The sequence below is a fragment of the Glycine max genome, chromosome 13 (assembly GCF_000004515.6).
Source record: "Glycine max cultivar Williams 82 chromosome 13, Glycine_max_v4.0, whole genome shotgun sequence".
Lineage (NCBI taxonomy): Eukaryota > Viridiplantae > Streptophyta > Magnoliopsida > Fabales > Fabaceae > Glycine > Glycine max.
Window position 1 is genome coordinate 10479299 of NC_038249.2, and position 20521 is coordinate 10499819.

Below are 20521 nucleotides of genomic sequence, written 5' to 3' on the forward strand. Positions count from 1 at the left end.
ACTGGCAGAATTCTTATCCTCTAGAAGCAGGATAAGATTCATTTTTCTGTTTTTGAGTCAAATGCCAAATTGATTCATTGTGCTATTGATTGTAAAACCACTGCCAAGCGCTTTCAGGTTTCATTCATCTACGGTCTTCACTCCATTGTGGCAAGAAAATCTCTTTGGATAAATATGAATAGTATCAATGCTAATATGAACTGCCTCTGGCTCCTCATTGGTGACTTCAACTCCATTTTGTCTCCCACCGATCGTTTCAATGGAGCTGAGCCCAATGCTTATGAGTTGCAAGATTTTGTTGATTGTTGTTCTGACCTGGGGCTGGGGAGCATCAACACTCATGGCCCCTTGTACACGTGGACTAATGGCAGGGTGTGGAGCAAACTGGACAGAGCTTTATGTAATCAGGTCTGGTTCAATTCCTTTGGAAATTCTGCTTGTGAAGTTATGGAGTTTATTTCTATTTCAGATCATACTCCTCTAGTTGTCACCACTAAGTTGGTAGTGCCTAGAGGTAATTCTCCATTTAAATTCAACAATGCTATTGTGGATCATCCAAATTTCTCAAGAATTGTTGCAGATGGCTGGAAGCAAAATATTCATGGCTGTAGCATGTTCAAGGTCTGTAAGAAATTGAAAGTTCTTAAAGCTTCCTTGAAGAATCTTTTTAAGCAGGAGTTCAGCAACATCTCCAACCGAGTGGAGCTAGCTGAGGTTGAATATAACAGTGTGCTTAATTCTCTAAAGCAAAATCCTCAGGACCATTCCCTTCTTGCTCTAGCAAACCGCACTAGAGGGCAGACCATTATGTTTAGAAAAGTGGAGTCTATGAAGTTCGCTCAGCTCATCAAAAATAGATATCTCCTACAGGTTGATATATGCTCCAAATTTTTTCATGCTTTAATCAAGCGCAACAGACACAGTCGGTTTATTGCTGCCATAAGGCTAGAGGATGGGCATAACACTTCCTCCCAAGATGAAATTGCCCTTGCTTTTGTGAATCACTTTAGGAATTTGTTTAGTGCTCATGAGCTGACCCAAACTCCTTCCATTTCGATCTGCAACAGGGGTCTTAAGGTTCCCACCGATTGCTTTGCGACCATACTTTGTCCTACTTCTAAGCAAGAAGTTTGGAACGTTATTTTTGTGATGGATAACAATAAAGCTCCAGGGCCAAATGGTTTCAATGCTTTATTCTTCAAGAAGGCTTGGAATATCATTGGTGATGATATCTTTGAGGCGGTTAATGAATTCTTTACAACTAGAAAAATTTTAAAGCAGATCAACCATGCTATTATTGCACTTATTCCTAAGCATGATTAGGCCTCCCAGGTTAACCATTTTAGACCCATATCTTATTGTAATTTGTTATACAAGATTATGTCTAAAATTTTGGTCAACCGCATAGCCCCAGTGCTTGAGACTATTATTGGGGAAACTCAAACTGCCTTCATTAAGAACAGAAAGATGATGGACAACATCTTCCTAGTTCAAGAGATTTTGCGCAAATATGCACGGAAAAGATCCTCTCCGAGATGCCTCCTGAAAATTGACTTACATAAAGCTTATGATTCCATTTCCTGGGAATTCTTGGATTGGATGCTTAAGTCCATTGGCTTCCCAGCCCAGTTCTGTACTTGGATCATGGAATGTGTTTCTTCCACTTCCTTTAGTGTGACAGTCAATGGATCCATTTATGGCCACTTCAAAGGGCAGCAGGGTCTTAGACAAGGGAATCCTCTCTCCCCTTATTTGTTTGTGTTTTGTTTGGAGTACTTTTCCAGAGATATGAGCAGCCTCAAGGATGATGCCAATTTTAAATTTCATCCCAATTGTGCATGAATTCAGCTATTTCATTTGGCTTTTGCAGATGATATTATGCTTCTATCTAGAGGAGATATCCCTTTTGTGTCAACTATATTTGCCAAGCTTTAGCACTTTTGTAGGGTTTTAGGGCTTTCCATCAGGTTTGATAAATCTTCCATATACTCAGCCAGTATTAAGCCTCATGAGCTTTCTCATATTCAGCAGCTTACTGGATTTAGCTTGGGTGGTTTCCCTTTTAGATACTTGGGTGTTCCCCTTTTATCATCTAGATTAAATGTATGACACTATGCTCCCTTGCTTTCCAAGATTACTGGGCTGATTCAGGGATGGAACAAGAAGTCTTTATCTTATGCAGGTAAGCTAGAGTTGATCAGAGCAGTTATTCAAGGAATTGTGAATTTCTGGATGGGGATTTTTCCTTTGCCTCAATCTGTTCTGGACCGGATCAACGCTTCATATTGTAATTTTCTATGGGGCAAAGCGGATATTGGCAAAAACAAGCTCTTGGTTGCTTGGTCAGTAGTTTGTTCTCCGAAAAAAAAAAGGGGTTTAGGTCTTTTTAATCTCAAGGACTGGAACCTTGCGCTTCTTTCCCGTATCCTGTGGAACTTTCATTGTAAGAAAGATTCTCTATGGGTTCGATGGGTTCACCATTACTATTTCAGAAGGAGCGATTTGTGGAATTACAATACTTCTTCATCAGATTCAGTTTTGATAAAGAAAATCATTCAAATAAGGAACTTTATTATCTCCAAAGAGCTAAGTACGGAAGAGGCCAAAAAGAGGATTCAATCTTGGAACACCAATGAACAATTGCTTGTTGGCAAAGTCTATGAATACATTAGAGGTGTCAAGCCTACTGTTAGTTGGTGTTCCGTTATATGGAACCCAGCAATCCCCCCTAAGATGTCTTTCATTTTATGGCTTGATAAAAGGAACTGGCTGCTTACTCTTGACAAAACTATTTTTTTGAACAAGGGTTTCCTATGCCCTTTATGTTCACATGAGGCTGAGTCAAATGCTCATTTGTTCTTTTCTTGCAGGAAATCTCTCCAAGTTTGGACTCACATTCGTGATTTGGCTCCTTTTCGCAAGTCTTTCACTTCTTTGCAGCGCATTACTGACTCTTTAATTAGGGGCAGAGCCACATCAGGTGTTCGAGGAAAATTTCGTTGTTTGGCTATAGCAATTACAGTCTACTGTAATAAAGGTTATTAGCAAGATTAAGTTTCTTATGTATAGACACGTGCATTTGTTGCATTTGTTTTAACATCTTGATATAGGTCTTCTTGTATTAGGGAGACTTTTGATTTTCTCTAACTGCGAGATATGTCCCGTTTATTGTTGAATCATTTTGGGTTTAATATAATTTACATTTTTTTTAAAAAAATATATATAATTAAAAAGAACCAATCCGGTTGATTCATAAGTCGTCACGATATTATAGTCCATGGCTTTGGCTCCTTGCGCGGGTGATCACAAAATGACAAAGCATCCAGCGTAATAAATATATAGCCCATGGCACATAATCCTATGCATGGGTGAAATACAGTGCGGCAATGAATAAGAGAGTCTACACCTAATGTTAAGTATCAGATGGATCCGATGGGCGATAAAAATTTCCCACCTACACTAGAAGCCGTCTTAGATTAGAACCTAAAACCTATGCAAATTACCTAAATTTTCACCGTTAGATTGAACCTAGTGGGATTGTTAGATAAACTTGTATATACATATAATTGATCATGTATTTGTTTTCAATCAATCAAATACAATATATTCTTCAAAGCAAACACATCCGTATGTTATTTTATCTTTAAAGCATAAAACATTAATATGCAATTTTATTATAAAGATAAACAATTTTATTATAAAATTTATTTAATGTGCTAAATCCTTGATATACATTTAATTATTTTTCTTAAAAAAAGTACAAACTAATTAATGGAATAGAAAGTATTCCCTAAAGTGGGAGAAAGAATAGCAAAACATATGGGAGAACCGCAGGCTAGAAAGTATTCCATGATTGCTGCATGTCATTATATGCGTTTGAATTAATGCGTAGGACGTACCATAATATCTCTTTTTCAAAAAAAAAGAAGGACGCACCATAATATCTAGCATTCTAAATGGTTGTACTAAATTGGTTCATTAGTCCCCTCATTATTCATTTCACCAATGTAAATCAATCAGATCAATACAATTAATATTAACAAAGTTTCTTAAAAATGAGGAGGTGCCATTTTCGTGGGCGAGAATTTTTATTCTTCAGACTAATTAATATAATAATTGTCTATGCTATGGAATCTTGATTCAGTAGACCAAAACCGAAAGAAGTAAGAAGGGAAAGAGAACAACTTGATGCATGCCATATATCTAAATTCATTTGTACATAATTCATTTGAATGGAATGCATAAAATACATCGTTGTAATTGCCCAAGTTAATCATTAGTGGACTACAAGAGGCAGCCAATATTCTTATAGCCAGAATAATCGCAAGAACTTCAAAGCATGCCATATATATATAGAGAGAGAGAGAGAGTAGATTCCTTTGATAAAGTAAAAGCTATAGAAACTGTTATGTATGTTCAGTTTATTTTATGATGATTATGTTTAAATATTTTATATTAAAAGAAGTAAAAAAAAAAAAAAGAGTTTAATATCTTCTCGATCAATACAAAACTTTTTATACTGTAAAAGAACAAAAAAAATATCTTTACAATGATTTTTAATATAATTATTCTAAAACTTAACTAAAATATCATAAATAATACTTTGTAACTAAATATCAATGTAAAAAAATAGAAACATAACAATACTAAATTTCCATACATATAGCTAATACAATCTCTCAATTTCACGTACATGAACACGAAATCATATATATCCACAATCACTAACAATATTTATACAAATGATGTAATGTAAAGTTCTACTAACTCTACTCCATGTGTCATGTGGCATCAATTATAACTCTTGAAATTTTATACTTTCAAATTGAATTAAAAATTCACCCTTAAATAATGTAAATATATATAATCTTAAATCATTCAAACATAGCATTAAAAAATCCAAATATAACCTTAAAATGCATATTGTGTATGATTAATATATGAATAATTAGTTGCATAGAGGTTAGTTGCATATATGGACAATTAATTTGTTTTTTTATTAATAAAACCATATTTACACTACACGTCTATATAAGTGGTACCGTATGTTTTTTTTTATTAATTAAACCTTATTACGATGCAATTGCGATGCAATTGCAAGAATTATTTAATTTCTCACATTGTCCGTTTTCTTTTTTTTTATTATGTCTCTTAAAAGGAAAAAGGTGAAAGTATCTAGCTCTATAGCTTTTACAAATAAGATTAATGATAATTAAAAATAACAAAGTTAGTGATTTCAAACCTCATATACAAATAGGAATAGTGTTTAATATTATGTTTTAGCAATTAGATTCATTCTTCTATATATATATATATATATATATATATATATATATATATATATATATATATATATATATATATATATATATATATATATATATATATATATATATATATATATATAAAAGTATGTCTAACTTAGCAAATGTTTTGTGGAGTTTATTAATATATACACAATTGTTTCTTAATTGAAGTACGATAACAAGTTATTACTAGAGATTTTCTTATACTACTCCAATTGCATAGCTTACTAACTTATTCTAATTAAAAAAATAAGTTGGTGTAAATTAAGAAATCACACACACGCATCCTTAAATATATTTTTAGTTTATAATTTACTTTTTTATTTTAGTCCTTGTAATTATTATTAAAAAGATCCATAGAATTCTTTTTTTATTTGTCCTTAGTTCCAATCATTCAAAATTTGTAATGGTACATTGTTGACGAGAGCAACAATTGCTAATATAAGTAAATATCATGTGAACAAAAAAATGATATCATAAAAGTCATATCATCAAAAAAATTTACATCATTCAGAGTCTATGGTAAGGACTAAATAAATAAGAATAATTTATAGAGAATAAAAAAACATAAGTTATAAGAATTAAAAGTAAAATAATGACATATTTGCAAGAAGAAAAAAAATTAAATCTTTAATTAAATATTAATATAAAATAAATACTTAAATATATTGTTGACTTATCTCAAAACTTTAATGTGAAATAAGAATTTAGGAGCAAAAGTAGCTATGTTTTGATATGTTTAAGTCTATATCCATTCAAAATTACAAAAAGTTGACTTGGTTTATTTTCTTGTTACAAGCTAATTTTGAAGGCTTTATTTGTCATGTTTGAAAATCTGACCTATTTTAGAGGATTTTACATGAACACTCATCAACACACATTTTAAAGAATTACATTGTTAGATCATAGTTGCAATGACAAGGAGAAACTAATTTAAAGGTTTAATTTGATCTAATTATTTAGAAGCCTACTTACATGAGTTGGTCAATTTGAAGGTTTTATGACGATTACATCATGAATTTTTTGTTTCTCCAAATTTTCATTGTAGGGTTAATCCATGGTTCTATATATCCTTAAATCACCATCGATCATACCATCATCTATGACGATCACCTAAAAATCATAATACCGAGATTCTTTCGTCGAGCTAAGCAGATTTTTAGACTAATTAGATTTTCAAACAAGTTAAGTCAAGCCTTAAAAATTAGTTTATACACATGTAAATAAATTAGACTCAGATTTGTAATTATAGAACATATACTATACTCAACTTTCATAATAATTTTTTTTTAGATAGAATTATTTCATATTTAAGCATTTATTATATATTAATATTTAATGTAAGACTTAAATGCACACTTAAATGCATTTTTTGTCCATGTCACTTATTTTTTTTTAGTTCCTATGAATTATTTTCTTTTATTTTTAGTCTTTATAATTAAAATTTTTTTAGTCCCTATAAATTATATCAATTTTGTTTTTAATTAATTTTTATTTTTTATAGTCACTTGATTATATGACATGAAATATTTTATTAGACATGTTAAAAATATATTTTTGTAACATACTCCTTCAAATACACTTTATCATTAGTTTAAATTTATTGAAAATAATAAAATTTGGTGAGTCTTACATCATATTTGATGTGAGACTTAACAAATTTTAACAAATTAGGGAAAAATATATTCAAGGAGTTTGTTCTTAGAACTTCTCATTAATATTTTATCAATGGGATACTTGTTTAGGTCGTCATTTGCTTACGTTAGTAACCGTTAACCACGTTATCAATTTTCAACGGCAAGGATTAACAAAAAAATAAAAATATGTTTTTGTCCATGTAAGTTAGTGTTTTTTATTTTTGATTTATGTAAGTTCATTTTTCTAATTTAAATTTAAGTCCCTATAAATTGATGTTTTTCCAATTTTGGTCGGTATAAGTTTTTTATTCGTTTTTGTAATTTTGTGTTTTTTTAATTTTAGTCATTTAAGATTATAATTTTTTTATTTATAGTCCTCATAAATTCACACTTACAAAAACTAAAATTAAAAAATAAAAATGTATTGAAACCAAAAATAACAAAATATGTTGACCAAAATTTAAAAAAATACAAACTTATAAAAATTAAAAATAAAGAAAGTTTTTACATTGACCAAAATTAAGACAAACTTACAACGATTAAAAATAAAAATTTAAAGGGACTAACAATAAATAAAGTTTTTTTAGAAATTAAAATTAAAAAAATACAAACTCACCGGTATAAAAGACATATTTAAAAAAAAAATAATAATGCCAGAAGCCTTTATAAAAAAAATTACAAAGACTATATAAGGCGTTCCCCTGCTCTTGGCTACGCCAAGTCGCCAACGCTTTTGCTTTGCTGATACCATTATTTGTTGTTCCAAAATCACCAGCAGAACAGAAACACGAAGGTTTCTCCAAAAGTGCACTGTTGTTGTCTTTTTTTTCTCTCATTTTTCTCTTTCTAATTTCTATAGATAGATATCTCAGAATCGGTATCACTCTGCGTTGCGCTGTGGAGGAGGATGTGGAGAAATTGAGAGTCGTCATTTAAGTTTGTGTCGTTGGAGTTGGAGTCTTTGCAGGAACTTTGTTCTTCGGGATAAGAGGTATGTACTTTTTCTCTGCAACTTGTTTGTGAATTTGTGATTGTTGAATGTTGAATTAAGCTGGTTGGGTTCTCTCACGCCAATTATCTTATCACCATAGTTATTATCTTGCAAATCAATTCAAATAAAATATAATATAGGAGTTCTATTTGTTGTCTCTTGAAGTTGAAGGAATACATGACTTAAACCCTTAAAACTCATTAGCCAGTCCGGGTTAAAAAAGGGGAAAATGATGCTTGAACACCCAAAGGGTGTAGATACCTTGAGAGAGATTAGGAAGAGAGGAGAAATAAGTAATTCATAATATTGATGATATGATGTAATAGGAAGAGAAAGATAAAGAGAACTGAAAGATATTGGTGAGATACTTGTAAATTAAGAGTGTCTAAATATTATTACTGTAAAACAAGTGTTAAATGTTTATGCAGCCAACTTTCTCTCTAATTTCAACCTTATAATCCCTTCAACATCTTATATTTAGTTTGATATAGGCTTCAAACTCAAGGGTTATAAGTTTGGCCTAATGAAGGAATAAGGAAGGAAGGAAAGGTTATGAATTTGAATCTACTTTACCAATAAAAAATTAATTAACATTTGTCAATAAAAAAATATTTCTAACTCATTATTAAAGGATGAGCAAACATCAATTTAATCTTCAAGGGACTTATTAGGTTAACTTGATTGAAAAAGGAAGAGAAAAAGTAATTGAGTTCTAAACAATAATACAATCGCTAACTTTTATTTTTTAAAATATAAAAACTATAATGAGATAAAAATATATTTAACGAATTATTTATATATGTTTATTTTTATTTTGTAGAAAAAATATATTTTAAAATAAGTATAGTTTCTTTTGAATTTTTTTATTAATTTTAAATTCTTACTAATATGGCATTCCTTATATTAGATCAAGTCAATGAAATTTTATATAATTTAATTTGATATTTTATTACTCTACTTCTATTTTAATATGTAAGATGCTATTTAAACCATAAGTAAATAACTACCACCACTGAATTACGTATCTATAAATATTTAAATTGTGAAAAATTATATATATATATATATATATATATATATATATATTGTATCACGTGAATCAACAATATATAAAAAAGAATATATCGAATGAGAAGACTTTTTTTTTTATATATAAAGTGACCATAGGAGTGAGAATAAATATTAACTATTAACTATCCTGCAATATAAACGATCATGATTAAAACTTATAAGTAGGAATGACAACGAGTTGTAGCGGATACAGTAGTAATTCTCCGTAACTCACTCTACCAAATGAAAATTTGTCATGTACCCATATAGGTATCCATTTAAAGAGTATTAACATTTATATATAGAGATGATACATGACAGGAGTGGAAGATATTTTACATGAGAGATAATTAAATCTAATCTGTATAATTAAATATAATCTGTATGATTAAAATAAAATAACTTTTTAAAACAAATATATATTTCAAATATTTTACAAAATATCCAAAAATAATATTTACTCGTGCCTGACAAGAGTCACAACAATCTAGTATATATATATAAAGTAAACTTCACTTCAACAAATATTAATCAATGATGAAAGATTCAATTTTATAATAGCCGATAATAGATTTTTTTTTTGTCTCTAACAATTTTATTTAATGAAAAATTAAATTGCCTACATTAATGTTGTTAAACATACAATTTCGATAATTAAAAATTAATTTTTATATTTTTTTATATTAAGTAACATATTATTTATTATATAATTTCAATAATTAAATATTAAATTTAATAACTTTGATATTACATAGTAAAATTATAATTATATTGGTGCCTATAAACATTTTTTAAATTAATTACTTTGATATATATTTTAAAAAATAAAATAATAATTTTAAAATATGTAGTTAAATTTAATATAATTCCTAATATGTAATAACTAAGGGTATAAATATTAATAAATAGGTTTTGATGTTTAATGATCAATATAATTTATTTTAAATTTAGTTATTAAAATAAATTTTGTGAACAATAACAATTAAAAGTTGTGATTTAAAGCTAATATGAGTAGTTGATGGATACTTAATTTTCACAATATTTAGTCGTTGATATAATCTGATCAAATTTCAAATTTAACTAACCTAATTATCATCAACAATGTAATTATGTAAACAAATACATAATCACTAACCTAATAAGATGTAACGAAGATATATAATAATGGAGACTTCAATAAATATTTTTCATTGATTGAAACTTCTACTTTATAATATCATATTTATTCTTTTAAGAATTGTATTTGATGAAAAATTAAGTTGCTTACATTAATTCTATTTAATATAGAATTTTGATAATTAAAAAATAATTTGATAGTTTTAATAATTAAGTAATACAATGCTATTTATTATACAATTTTAACATGATATATATTATAAAAATTACTAAATATAAATATAAAAATTATATAATTTAGTCGAATCCGTAAAGCGCACGGTTTTAAAATTTAATGTTTATGGATATTCATGTGTCTTTGGGTATTCATGGATATTTTTTAAACTATAATTGTTAAAAACATAAGTAAAAAAAAAAAAATTAAAAATAACTTTCTAACAAATATTTATGATAGAATAAATAATTCTAAAACATATAATTATCTTTGAAGTCATTGTCATACGCATACTTCAATAATCATATTGTATCTGTACAAATATATATTTGTACTCACTACGCGTTTGGGTACTCATGGGTACGTATGAACAATAAACATTTTAAAAAAAGTTGAGTACTTAATTAATTTGAATTCATATGATATTATATATGGGTATTGTTTGTGTACATATGTGAGCTGAAGATTTATTTTTTATATATACAAATCTTCATCTCTTATCGAGAAAGAATAAGAATTATAATCGGACTAAAAAAAATGTAAAATATTGGTGGAGATTAATAACATTCATTTGAAGGCATTGATATTCTTAAAGTTACTACTGTTTCTTTTGATAAATCAGATATAGAGAGAATAGTTTTCACGGATAATAGACAAGAAAATTATGAGATGGAAACGGTTAAATTAAAGTCTGATTTTTAGTCATGCCTATGTGTTATAATATTAATTTTTAAACATTTATATATTATAGCTTTTTATTATGAGATTTTTTATGTTGAAAAATTTAATCTCATTTTTTATATAAATTATATTTTTCTGTGTTTTATATCATTTATATAAATTCTTTTTTAAAATGTATTTTTTTAACAATTTATATTAATGTATCCATATGATATGCTAGACTTTTGAAAAATCTCAAATCTCGTGCCTGTGTCCATATATACTAGATATAGATCCGTACCATAACTATATTCATGCAATAATACAGATATTTATACTAAAAAATAAATTAAATTAAAACAATTTACATTATATATAATTAAGAATATTCAATTAATTTTAAATAGTGAGTACTTGTGCGAGTACCTTGCCACCTGCCCTAATAATAAGTGGACAGAAAAAAATAATAATTTATTTAACCACGGTCCACTGATATCTATGGATATGATTTTTTTGTCATCCATATATATAAGTTATGCAAAAAATTAAAAAGCTCACACAACTTATTTAAGTGGTTACATAATTCAGATTGATTTCTCTCACTTTCACATAAAAACTATAAAAATATTAGTAGATATGCCATGTGTGAGTATAAAATCATTATAAAGGAATATTTTTTCAGAAACCTACAGAAAAGGGTGTTAGTTAAATCATCAGATTGAACGGTGGTAACTTAAGATCTTTTCTATATTATGGAATATAGTAGATGATACGGTGATCGCAATTTGGCGCGGTTGTACCTTCTGTGATGGTTAAATTCACAAATATATAAAGGGAAACAAAACAAGTATTCCTATTAAAGTTGGAATCAGATGTCACATTCAAGTCATTTTGGTCGGACTTCTAAGATTCCATTCAAGTGTTTGCTGCTATGTTACGAGGTACAAATTCGTGACGAAGCTTCATTTTCATTCATTTGGGTATGATATGCATGGGCTTGTAAAGCCTAAGAATGTCTCATCACCACGTGGAATTTTAAGTAAATAAAAGGTTTATTTGGTGTCTGTGATGAATGGAAAAGGAAAGAGAAAAAATATTATAAGTTTAAAATTTTTTACTTATAAAAACTAACAATTATCATTTTCCGATTAAAAAAACACGTAAAATTTTATATTTGCTTTATGGCGTGTTTAGAACAGTGTCGACATGGATCGGACGTAGAAATTACAATATCATGTAGCATAAAAATGAGCGTGCTAGCTAGTTGCTACCAACTCAGGTTGACGTGTAAGGATTCTCGACTCTTAAACAATAGATTAAGAATTTAATTCTCAATTATTGTGAATGAAGTAAACTTAGTTGAGAGGGATCTATTCTTTACCTTCAATGCCCCGGAGGTTGTCCTATCATCATTGAGAGACACTCATTGTAAAAGAAAAAAAAAAAAAAAAAAGAATACTGGAATGGAACTGTTGACTAAAGTCGCATGTTCATTTACCAACATGCCCGAGCGGGGTTTTAGGTGAAAATTAGTCATAAAAAAGAAGTTAGTGACAAAATAATATTATTAAAAGAGAATATCATATTAAAAGTGGTCATGTAGTTTTTTTTTTATGAAACCTTATAAAAAAAAATTGTTATCAATAATTAGTTTTTTTTATGAAACCTTATAAAAAAATTGTCATCAATAATTAGTTTTCATTTTATAAAATCAATGAAATATCAAATATTTTTTCATTAAATAGCCTTAGTGGGAGTAGTTGTTGGAATACTAGACAATTCAGATAAAAAATATGATAATTAATTAGAGATAAATGATATATTAGAATGTCACTCTCTCCATCTTAAAGTAATAGTTGTCCTAAGTTGTTTTACACAAATTAAGAAAAAATAATAAATAAATGGATAAGAATAATAATTTTATAAAATTAATATTATATCATTATTAATTTATTTATAAATTTTATTGTCCACCATTAATATTATAAGAGATATAAGTAAAAAAAATTAATTAATGTTACATTGAAATACTAAATTCATAATTATTTTGAGATAATTTTTTTTCTTATACGACAATAATGATATTTTTATGAAATTCAAGATTTTAATTAGATTTCTTAATACTTGACCAAACGTTAAATGTCATATAATATGAAATAAAGGGATTTTTCTTTTTTAGGAAAAACAACGGGAGTTTAAGATTACTTTATTCATAAAAATATGCTTATCTATTTATATATAGAAATTTTAATAATCATGCACAGTTTAAAACAATTTTTATGATTAGAGATCAATGTAAAATTATAGATATTCTGTTTTCTTATTAAATAAAAAATATGCATATTAAAGTAAGTACCAAAATTTATTTAAAGTATGAGCGATCTCACCATATATATTGTCAACCAAGCATTACATGAAAGATGGTGGCTTGAAGGTGATTCTAGCAAGAAAGAGATCGATATACCACACAATATTCAGAAAATAATCACTATAATATGCAGACATTGGAACTCAGAAAAAAGTTGCATGAACAACTCTCAACCAGAGGAACCAAGTTGCTTTCTGTGATCCAACCCAAATAATTGTGGATTTTGTTACTCTATTTGTAAAGTAAAATGCTTTATTGCGTGGTCAAAAGAAAGTAAAAGGTAATAGCATTTTATATTTCCACTATGGCATTAATATAAACTCCTCTGGATTCTTCAATGTACCCATCCAGGTTTTGCACCGAAAATGTCTCCTTTTACTGATTCCATGATTCTCTTGTCATCTTCTTTATTCTTCTCTCTCTCTCTCTCTTGCATTTCATAATCTATTGGACAAGGAACTTCAGTGCTTAACTTGTGATTATTCCTAAAGTCATGTTCAAAGGTCAGGAAATGAAGCACGAGGATTCTTTTACATATGCTTGGAAGAATGTGTGCCTACAGCATTGCATTAAGTAGTGCTCTATCACCCTCCCTACTGATGACATCATGGTTTTATAATATGGTTTTGACTGTGCTATGATTTTCTTCAAAATTGTGAAAATTACAGGTATATATATGGCATATGTGGATATGCACTACATAGTTCATAGAACTATTATGCACCACAACATATAATAGCACTCAAGATGGGGTCTTTTTTAGGAACTGCACAATTCATTTGATTGATTCCTTTTATTGTATGTTTTCATTAGTTACTTGTGACCTGTTTTGCACTATGTGGATATAAGTATTATATTGTATAATGCAGATTGGAATCTGCTGAAGAAAGTAACGGTTCTGTTTCCTCCTCTGACTAGACTTTTTTTCACTTTGTTAAAGGGAAAACGAAGCAAGGGGTTTGACTGGGGAAGTTTATTGAATGACAAAAGTTTGTTGGCCATATTTTGATCCGGAGTATGAGAACTTCAGCAACAGAATCAACCCTCCAAGGTTCACTGTTATCTCCCCTTGTATTACAACTTTGGTTTTCCTTTTTTTTCCCAATGGTATGCAAATTATGTAGATTCTCTTGGCATTTGTGGAAATTTAGGCCTCTTTGGGATTTTCCTGTGTAGCTTAATTTTGCTTTAATACCATCTTAAAGTAAAAAGAAAAAAGAAAACAGCACCACAAAAAATTAAAAGCTTCAGTAATTCCTAACTTAACTAGTCATATGTTATATACGGAAAATGTCATCAATTTAATCCTCACTTGAGTCAAGTTAAAACTCCCTATGAACTTGGGTTTGTGGTGGGAATTTCTAATACCCGGAAGAAGTGACTCTTTTATGGTAACTCTGTTTCCACTTCGCAGGGTCTCTGTGGACAACGATAGTTGCCATGATTGTACACTGATCAAGGTATAATTTCTCAAAATGATTAATTATGATAATGATATTTATCATGGCCTCTTTGTGAGTCCATGATTTGGCAGCTCAGCATCTTAGGGAACCTACCTAGCCCACGTGGATTTTTAAAGTTACTTTATTAACCCACCTATTGCCCTATTTTTTTTTTCAAACTACATTGAATTTTCCTTTATTCTTATTCTTATGTGCCAAATGAGACTTTGTTGTCCCCCATTCAATCCTCTGACCTAAGTCAAAAACTTTAGCCAAATTTCATTTTACAAGAAGATCATTCTCATTCTACCCACAAGTGTACCACTTATTTGATTGCCTTTGATTAGAAACTCATGTGAAGCAGTATTTTCTTCTTTGATCTACTTTGACTGTTTAAACAGAAAAAGTTGAAAATTTGAATTGAAAAACTTATTGAACAGATAAAAGTTCTGTTAAAACCCCATTAAGTCGATTGCTAAAAGGTTAAGTTATGAAAAACATTAGGCTACCCCAAGTGGATATCATTACCAGATCATTTTTTTTCCATAGTTGTTGAAAAAATCATTAACATGGAGATAAGTTCATGCAATATCTAATGGATTCTTTTTACTTCTTTATTTCCAAAAATAATACGCAGTTTGATAGTATTAACAAACCTGGAATTCTGCTGGAAGTGGTGCAAATCCTGACAGACCTTGACTTCATAATTACCAAAGCTTACATATCGTCTGATGGTGGATGGTTTATGGATGGTATGTTCGTGATTGAAACTTGAATCGGTAACGCATTGACTACAAAGATTTGTCTTGTCATTGCTTGTTGTTAGCCTAATTAAAAGCTGGTAATTACTGGGAACACTGGTTGCTATCAAGATGCTCTATATTTTGTTTTCTCTTGACTTTGTATGAATATGTCCATGAAGTATTTCTCGCTGTCTGTGTATTTGAGCCAGAAAGAAGGAAAATTCATTGTTTAGTAGACTAAGTACTTGAACAGAAAACAGCACACATGTAGTTCTTATGGACATATTTACTAAAACGTTGTCTTGTAAAAAAAAATGAGATGAATTTAACATGTTTACCCAATGGAATAAACAGTATTTCATGTCACGGATCAGCAAGGAAAGAAGATAACAGACAGCAAAACGATTGACTTCATTGAAAAGGTACTCATCTTTTCCTCTATATCTGATATATTCTTATAGTAAGATATAATTTGATAGCAATCTAACAACCAAGTAAAAAGATTCAAATTGTTGATGTAATAGATTAAAATAGCACAACATATTTTGAGAGTTGCTTAAATGGAGCATTATGTATACAATTAGCTTATATGTCTTAGGAAAGGAACCATACATGATTACCAATTCTTATTTTGTTCTTTCAAAAAGCATCAATAGTTGTATAAGCCAAATACTTGGTTCACGCCATACTCAATCAAGATATCTGTACCCTATCTCATTTTTGAGTCACCAATGCACTTTCAAACTTGGAGAGAAATTCTGCACTCACCTAGGAACTTTCCCACTCTCTAGGAAATCCCCTAGTAATATTGTCCATAACTCAAATCTTGAGAAACAATTGACCAGGTTCATGTTAGTAGTTACCTCCCCTTCCATATCCATAACTACATATAGCAGAATTGCATCCTTGGAGAGACACAAGTAGATTAACACACAGCAAATGCTGAGAGCTATTTGTTAACATTACAACAGACTCTAGGACCAAAAGGCCAGAGCACAGAAGGGGTGAAGAGTTGGAAAGGCAAAAGGGTTGGAGTGCACTCAATTGGTGATCACACAGTAATTGAGCTCATCGGTAGAGACCGCCCTGGTCTTTTGTCTGAGATATCAGCAGTCCTTGCCAGCCTCCAATTCAATGTCATTGCAGCTGAAGTTTGGACTCATAACAGGAGAATAGCTTGTGTCCTTTATGTCAATGATGCTACAAACCAAGCCATGGATGACTCAAAAAGACTGTCTATTATAGAGGAGCAACTCAACCACATCCTACGCGGGTGTGAGGATGATGAGAAAGTGGCTAGGACCAGTTTCTCAATGGGTATCACCCACATGGATCGGAGGCTCCACCAAATGCTGTTTGCTGATAGGGACTATGAAAGTGCTGGAGTAACAACAACAGATGTTGATTGTCCCCCTTGTTTTAGGCCAAATATTAGAATAGAACGTATTGTGGAAAAAGGTTACTCAGTGGTTAGTGTGAAATGCAAAGATCGGGCAAAATTGATGTTTGACATTGTTTGCACTCTCACTGACATGGAATATGTTGTTTTCCATGCTACAATCTCTTCCGAAGGGCAATATGCATCCCAGGTACACATCATGTATTAACAATAATTTATTCTGTACTTTGATTAACCAATCACAGATAAGTACACTTTGTCATCTAACTTTTTTCTTTGCTCAATTGATTCGCTAACCCAAATCTTAATGGTGCAAATGTAATGATAGTTTGTGAGAAACTGCAAAGTTGAATAATTCATACATGTAATTGAGAAAAGAGTTTAATTTCTATGCAATTTCGTTGTAAAAACTTTTGCACTGTCTGTAAACAAATTAGAAATCATGGTAGGTATGAATATGATTTTCAATGTAGTTATTATAAAAGTCAACAAGCATACCATGTATGACAATTTGTGCTTAAATAACAATGTAAAATCATTTGTACTGTTACTGTCTAGACTATTTACTCTTGAGAAAATTAGAATTAGAATGACCTAACTGAGAAATGTGTACTAAAGAAGTGTTATGTGGCAATGTTAGGAGTACTTTATCCGGCACATGGACGGATGCACACTTGATACTGAAGGAGAGAAAGAAAGGGCCATCAAATGCATTGAAGCTGCCATACAAAGAAGAGTTAGCGAGGTAATGTGCCGTTTAAAATTCATTTCTGTATGCTTCTTTAACTCATACCAAAAAATGAAGACGGGTTCTCAAGTTAGTAAGTCCTTTGGTTTCATGAGTTAGTTTTCTAATAATGTTTGTTTTAACTATTCAGTTAATTTTATGTTGACCCCTCTTCTAAGTCACCATCTACTGCTATTCTTTTCTGCTCATTTCTTTCTTTCTCTGCATAAGAAAGTTTTCTGAGTTTAACCCAATTAATACATTTTGCACCTGCAGCCATCTACTTGTATTGTTGCGAATGGTACAGCAGATAAATGAGGCTAAGTCCACTATGATTGTATGTGACCATCATATCCACCTAATGAATCGGTGACAATGATGATCTTTTGTCTTCAATAGAGCATTAGAGCTTAAGAACCTATATGCTCCACGTAATATCATCTCATCCACATTCCTACTCGAGAAATTATTACATGATATAGAATACTATGCATGATCCCAACTAATCTTTAGGTGACATATAACTAAGTTTTGTTATTTTTTTCGTTAATTAAATATCTTAGTCATATGTTTCTATTATATGAAGATTAGTAAGGACCATGGATCCTAGACACGTGTTGTCCCAGATTATGTAATAATTTTTCGTATGACCCTAAAATAAAAATTAAAAAAAAAATAAAGGGAAAAGTTTGTTTTGCTTTGTTTCATCATATGAAAATTGAGTTTATGTGACAAAGGTATGTCATTATCAGCCATATGCAGGAACAACATACAATTATGTGACATTGCCATTATTTGTTATTTACGAAACACGAACACTTCTCTTGTTTGAAGTGTCGCTGCGTCAGACACATCTACGACACCAACACATCCAAACACTTGTTCAACACTTTTTATTAGGTGTCTGATTCAACTTGAAAAAATAGAAGTTGGTTTAAAAAGATGAATATACCATTATTTAAATATTTTGTTACATGTTTCTCATACTTTATTTAATTAGAATCTCTTAGTTTGTGTGTATATGTGGTGTCCCCATATCCTATATTTTAGCCATTAACCATGTATAAGTGTTTGTGTCATGTCTGGTGACTGATGTATGTGTCAGAGTTCGTGCTTCATAAGTCACTATTCCTATCTGACATTTATGCATGCAATTGTTATCATCATCATCATCATGTTGTTAGCATTGATTTTGTGGATGGTGGTGGACACAGGGTGTGAGTCTTGAGCTTTGTGCAAAGGACAGAGTGGGGTTGCTATCTGAAGTGACAAGGATTCTAAGAGAGAATGGCTTAACAGTTAGTAGGGCAGGTGTGTCAACTGTAGGGGAGAAAGGCCTCAATGTGTTCTATGTGAGAGATGCATCTGGGAACCCAGTGGACATGAAGATCATCGAAGCACTACACAAGGAAATTGGACAGACAGTGATGGTCAATGTGAAGAGGATACCAGCTGCCTATGCCAAAGCACCAGTTGAAACCCGAGGTTGGGCTAGAACAAGCTTCTTCTTTGGGAACTTGTTGGAAAGATTCTTGACTTGATAATGAAATTAACTTGAGGATCTTGCAAGTGATTCTAGGTTCTTGGTAAAGGATACATCAAAATGTATATATATTTAAGGATAAGAATAAAGTTGTTGCGTGTCAGACTTTGGTAGGGGTTGTTGGACTTGGTCCCTTTGTTTCAAACCACTTCTTTATATGGTGTAACTTATCAATAGACTTTCCTTTTGCATGCCCAGCTCTCAATGGTGTCCTATTTTCACTCTATTGTTTCTTTTGAACCTTTTTCTTACCAATTAAATCAACAAAATTAATCACCAATCGACATAAGTGGTAGTGACTTCTATCTCTTAATCAAGTGATCTAGGTTTTGAATTCTGATTGACTTTTGTGTATGGAATAAATCATGTTGGGAGAGGAATACCCACCATATATGCCCTCACAGTCCCTGACGAAGATTAATCACTGTTTTCAGCGAGAATTACTACTTCGTATCAATACTATGATCATTAAAAAAAGTAACAAAGGTTGAATATCAATGAATCCTATCACTAAGATCGGTCTAAAATTGGCGATGAATATTGATTGTTATATTATATTACAAATGTTTAAGTGATTATATAATGTTATTAATATTAAACATAAAAAATATCTTTCTTAAGTTTTTTTTAAGCAAGAGGGTTATGGCAAAAGTTGCTGGTTGTTTTAATTCCTACCAAGCCAGCACCAAAGCAACCCCCAACAAAACCTGCAACACCCCTATCTTTCTCAAGTGATAATATAATCTTATCTATATTTTGATATATTATAAAGTTGACTCATAAATTAGCAAGTTGGATCCACAACCCACATGTAGACACTTTGTTTCAAATTGATGCTTTATAAGGTGTAACTTATATGCAAACTTTTCTTTTGTATACTTATCTCTCAATGTTATCCTATTTTTAACTTTAATGTACCTTCTAGACCTTTTTCTTACCAATCAAAGCAACAAAGGTTGATGCCAATGAATCATGTCACCATGGTCAGACTACAATTGGGGATTGATTATTAGATTATATTATAAATGTTTAATATTAAACATAAAAAAATATTTCTTAAGTGTTCATATAATGATATCTATATTTTGATGTAGTGTAAAGTTGACTCACAAAAAGTTAATAATTTTTGGGGACTTATGTTCTACACCTCCCTAATCGCATCCTGCACCTCCCATTTTTAAAGAAAACCCCAACATACCCCTTCTATCTTCTTCCTCTTCTTTCTCCTGCAGACCCTTTCGTTTGTTCTTCTCTCTTTCCCACACCACACCTGCTTTCTAGTTCTTCTCTTCTTCTCAAACTCTTCCTCACCAAATTGTCTTCTC

The 20521-nt window shown here is 30.3% G+C and overlaps 2 protein-coding genes across 9 annotated transcripts; both read left to right on the forward strand.

Moving 5' to 3' along the window:
• Positions 1 to 1380: 1380 nt before the first annotated feature.
• On the forward strand, positions 1381 to 1842 carry LOC121173263 (secreted RxLR effector protein 78-like). The gene has a single exon (XM_041007913.1). It carries the CDS (start codon positions 1381 to 1383, stop codon positions 1840 to 1842), a length of 462 nt encoding a protein of 153 aa, XP_040863847.1.
• Positions 1843 to 7591: 5749 nt separating this feature from the next.
• LOC100797658 (ACT domain-containing protein ACR3) lies at positions 7592 to 19387 on the forward strand. 8 transcript variants are annotated; one of them, XM_006593709.4, is made up of 9 exons: positions 7592 to 7736; positions 7807 to 7934; positions 14283 to 14393; positions 14757 to 14802; positions 15422 to 15536; positions 15882 to 15949; positions 16499 to 17116; positions 17567 to 17671; positions 18868 to 19387. In XM_006593709.4, exons 3-9 carry the CDS (start codon positions 14323 to 14325, stop codon positions 19192 to 19194), a joined length of 1350 nt encoding a protein of 449 aa, XP_006593772.1. In that variant the 5' UTR covers positions 7592 to 7736; positions 7807 to 7934; positions 14283 to 14322; the 3' UTR covers positions 19195 to 19387. The 8 variants fall into 8 exon arrangements, with proteins under 8 accessions (XP_006593772.1, XP_014620760.1, XP_006593773.1 ...); XM_006593710.4 differs by having other exon boundaries at positions 7657 to 7736; positions 7816 to 7934; XM_014765274.3 differs by lacking the exon at positions 14757 to 14802.
• Positions 19388 to 20521: the final 1134 nt, after the last annotated feature.

Bases quoted from the DNA above. Each gene is read 5' to 3' on its own strand.
- LOC121173263 (XM_041007913.1), top strand. From the start codon at position 1,381: ATGTCTAAAATTTTGGTCAACCGCATAGCCCCAGTGCTTGAGACTATT.
- LOC100797658 (XM_006593709.4), top strand. From the start codon at position 14,323: ATGACAAAAGTTTGTTGGCCATATTTTGATCCGGAGTATGAGAACTTC. The intron at 14,394-14,756 runs GTTCACTGTTAT...TCCACTTCGCAG, and splicing joins AACAGAATCAACCCTCCAAG to GGTCTCTGTGGACAACGATA. The intron at 14,803-15,421 runs GTATAATTTCTC...AATAATACGCAG, and splicing joins ATGATTGTACACTGATCAAG to TTTGATAGTATTAACAAACC.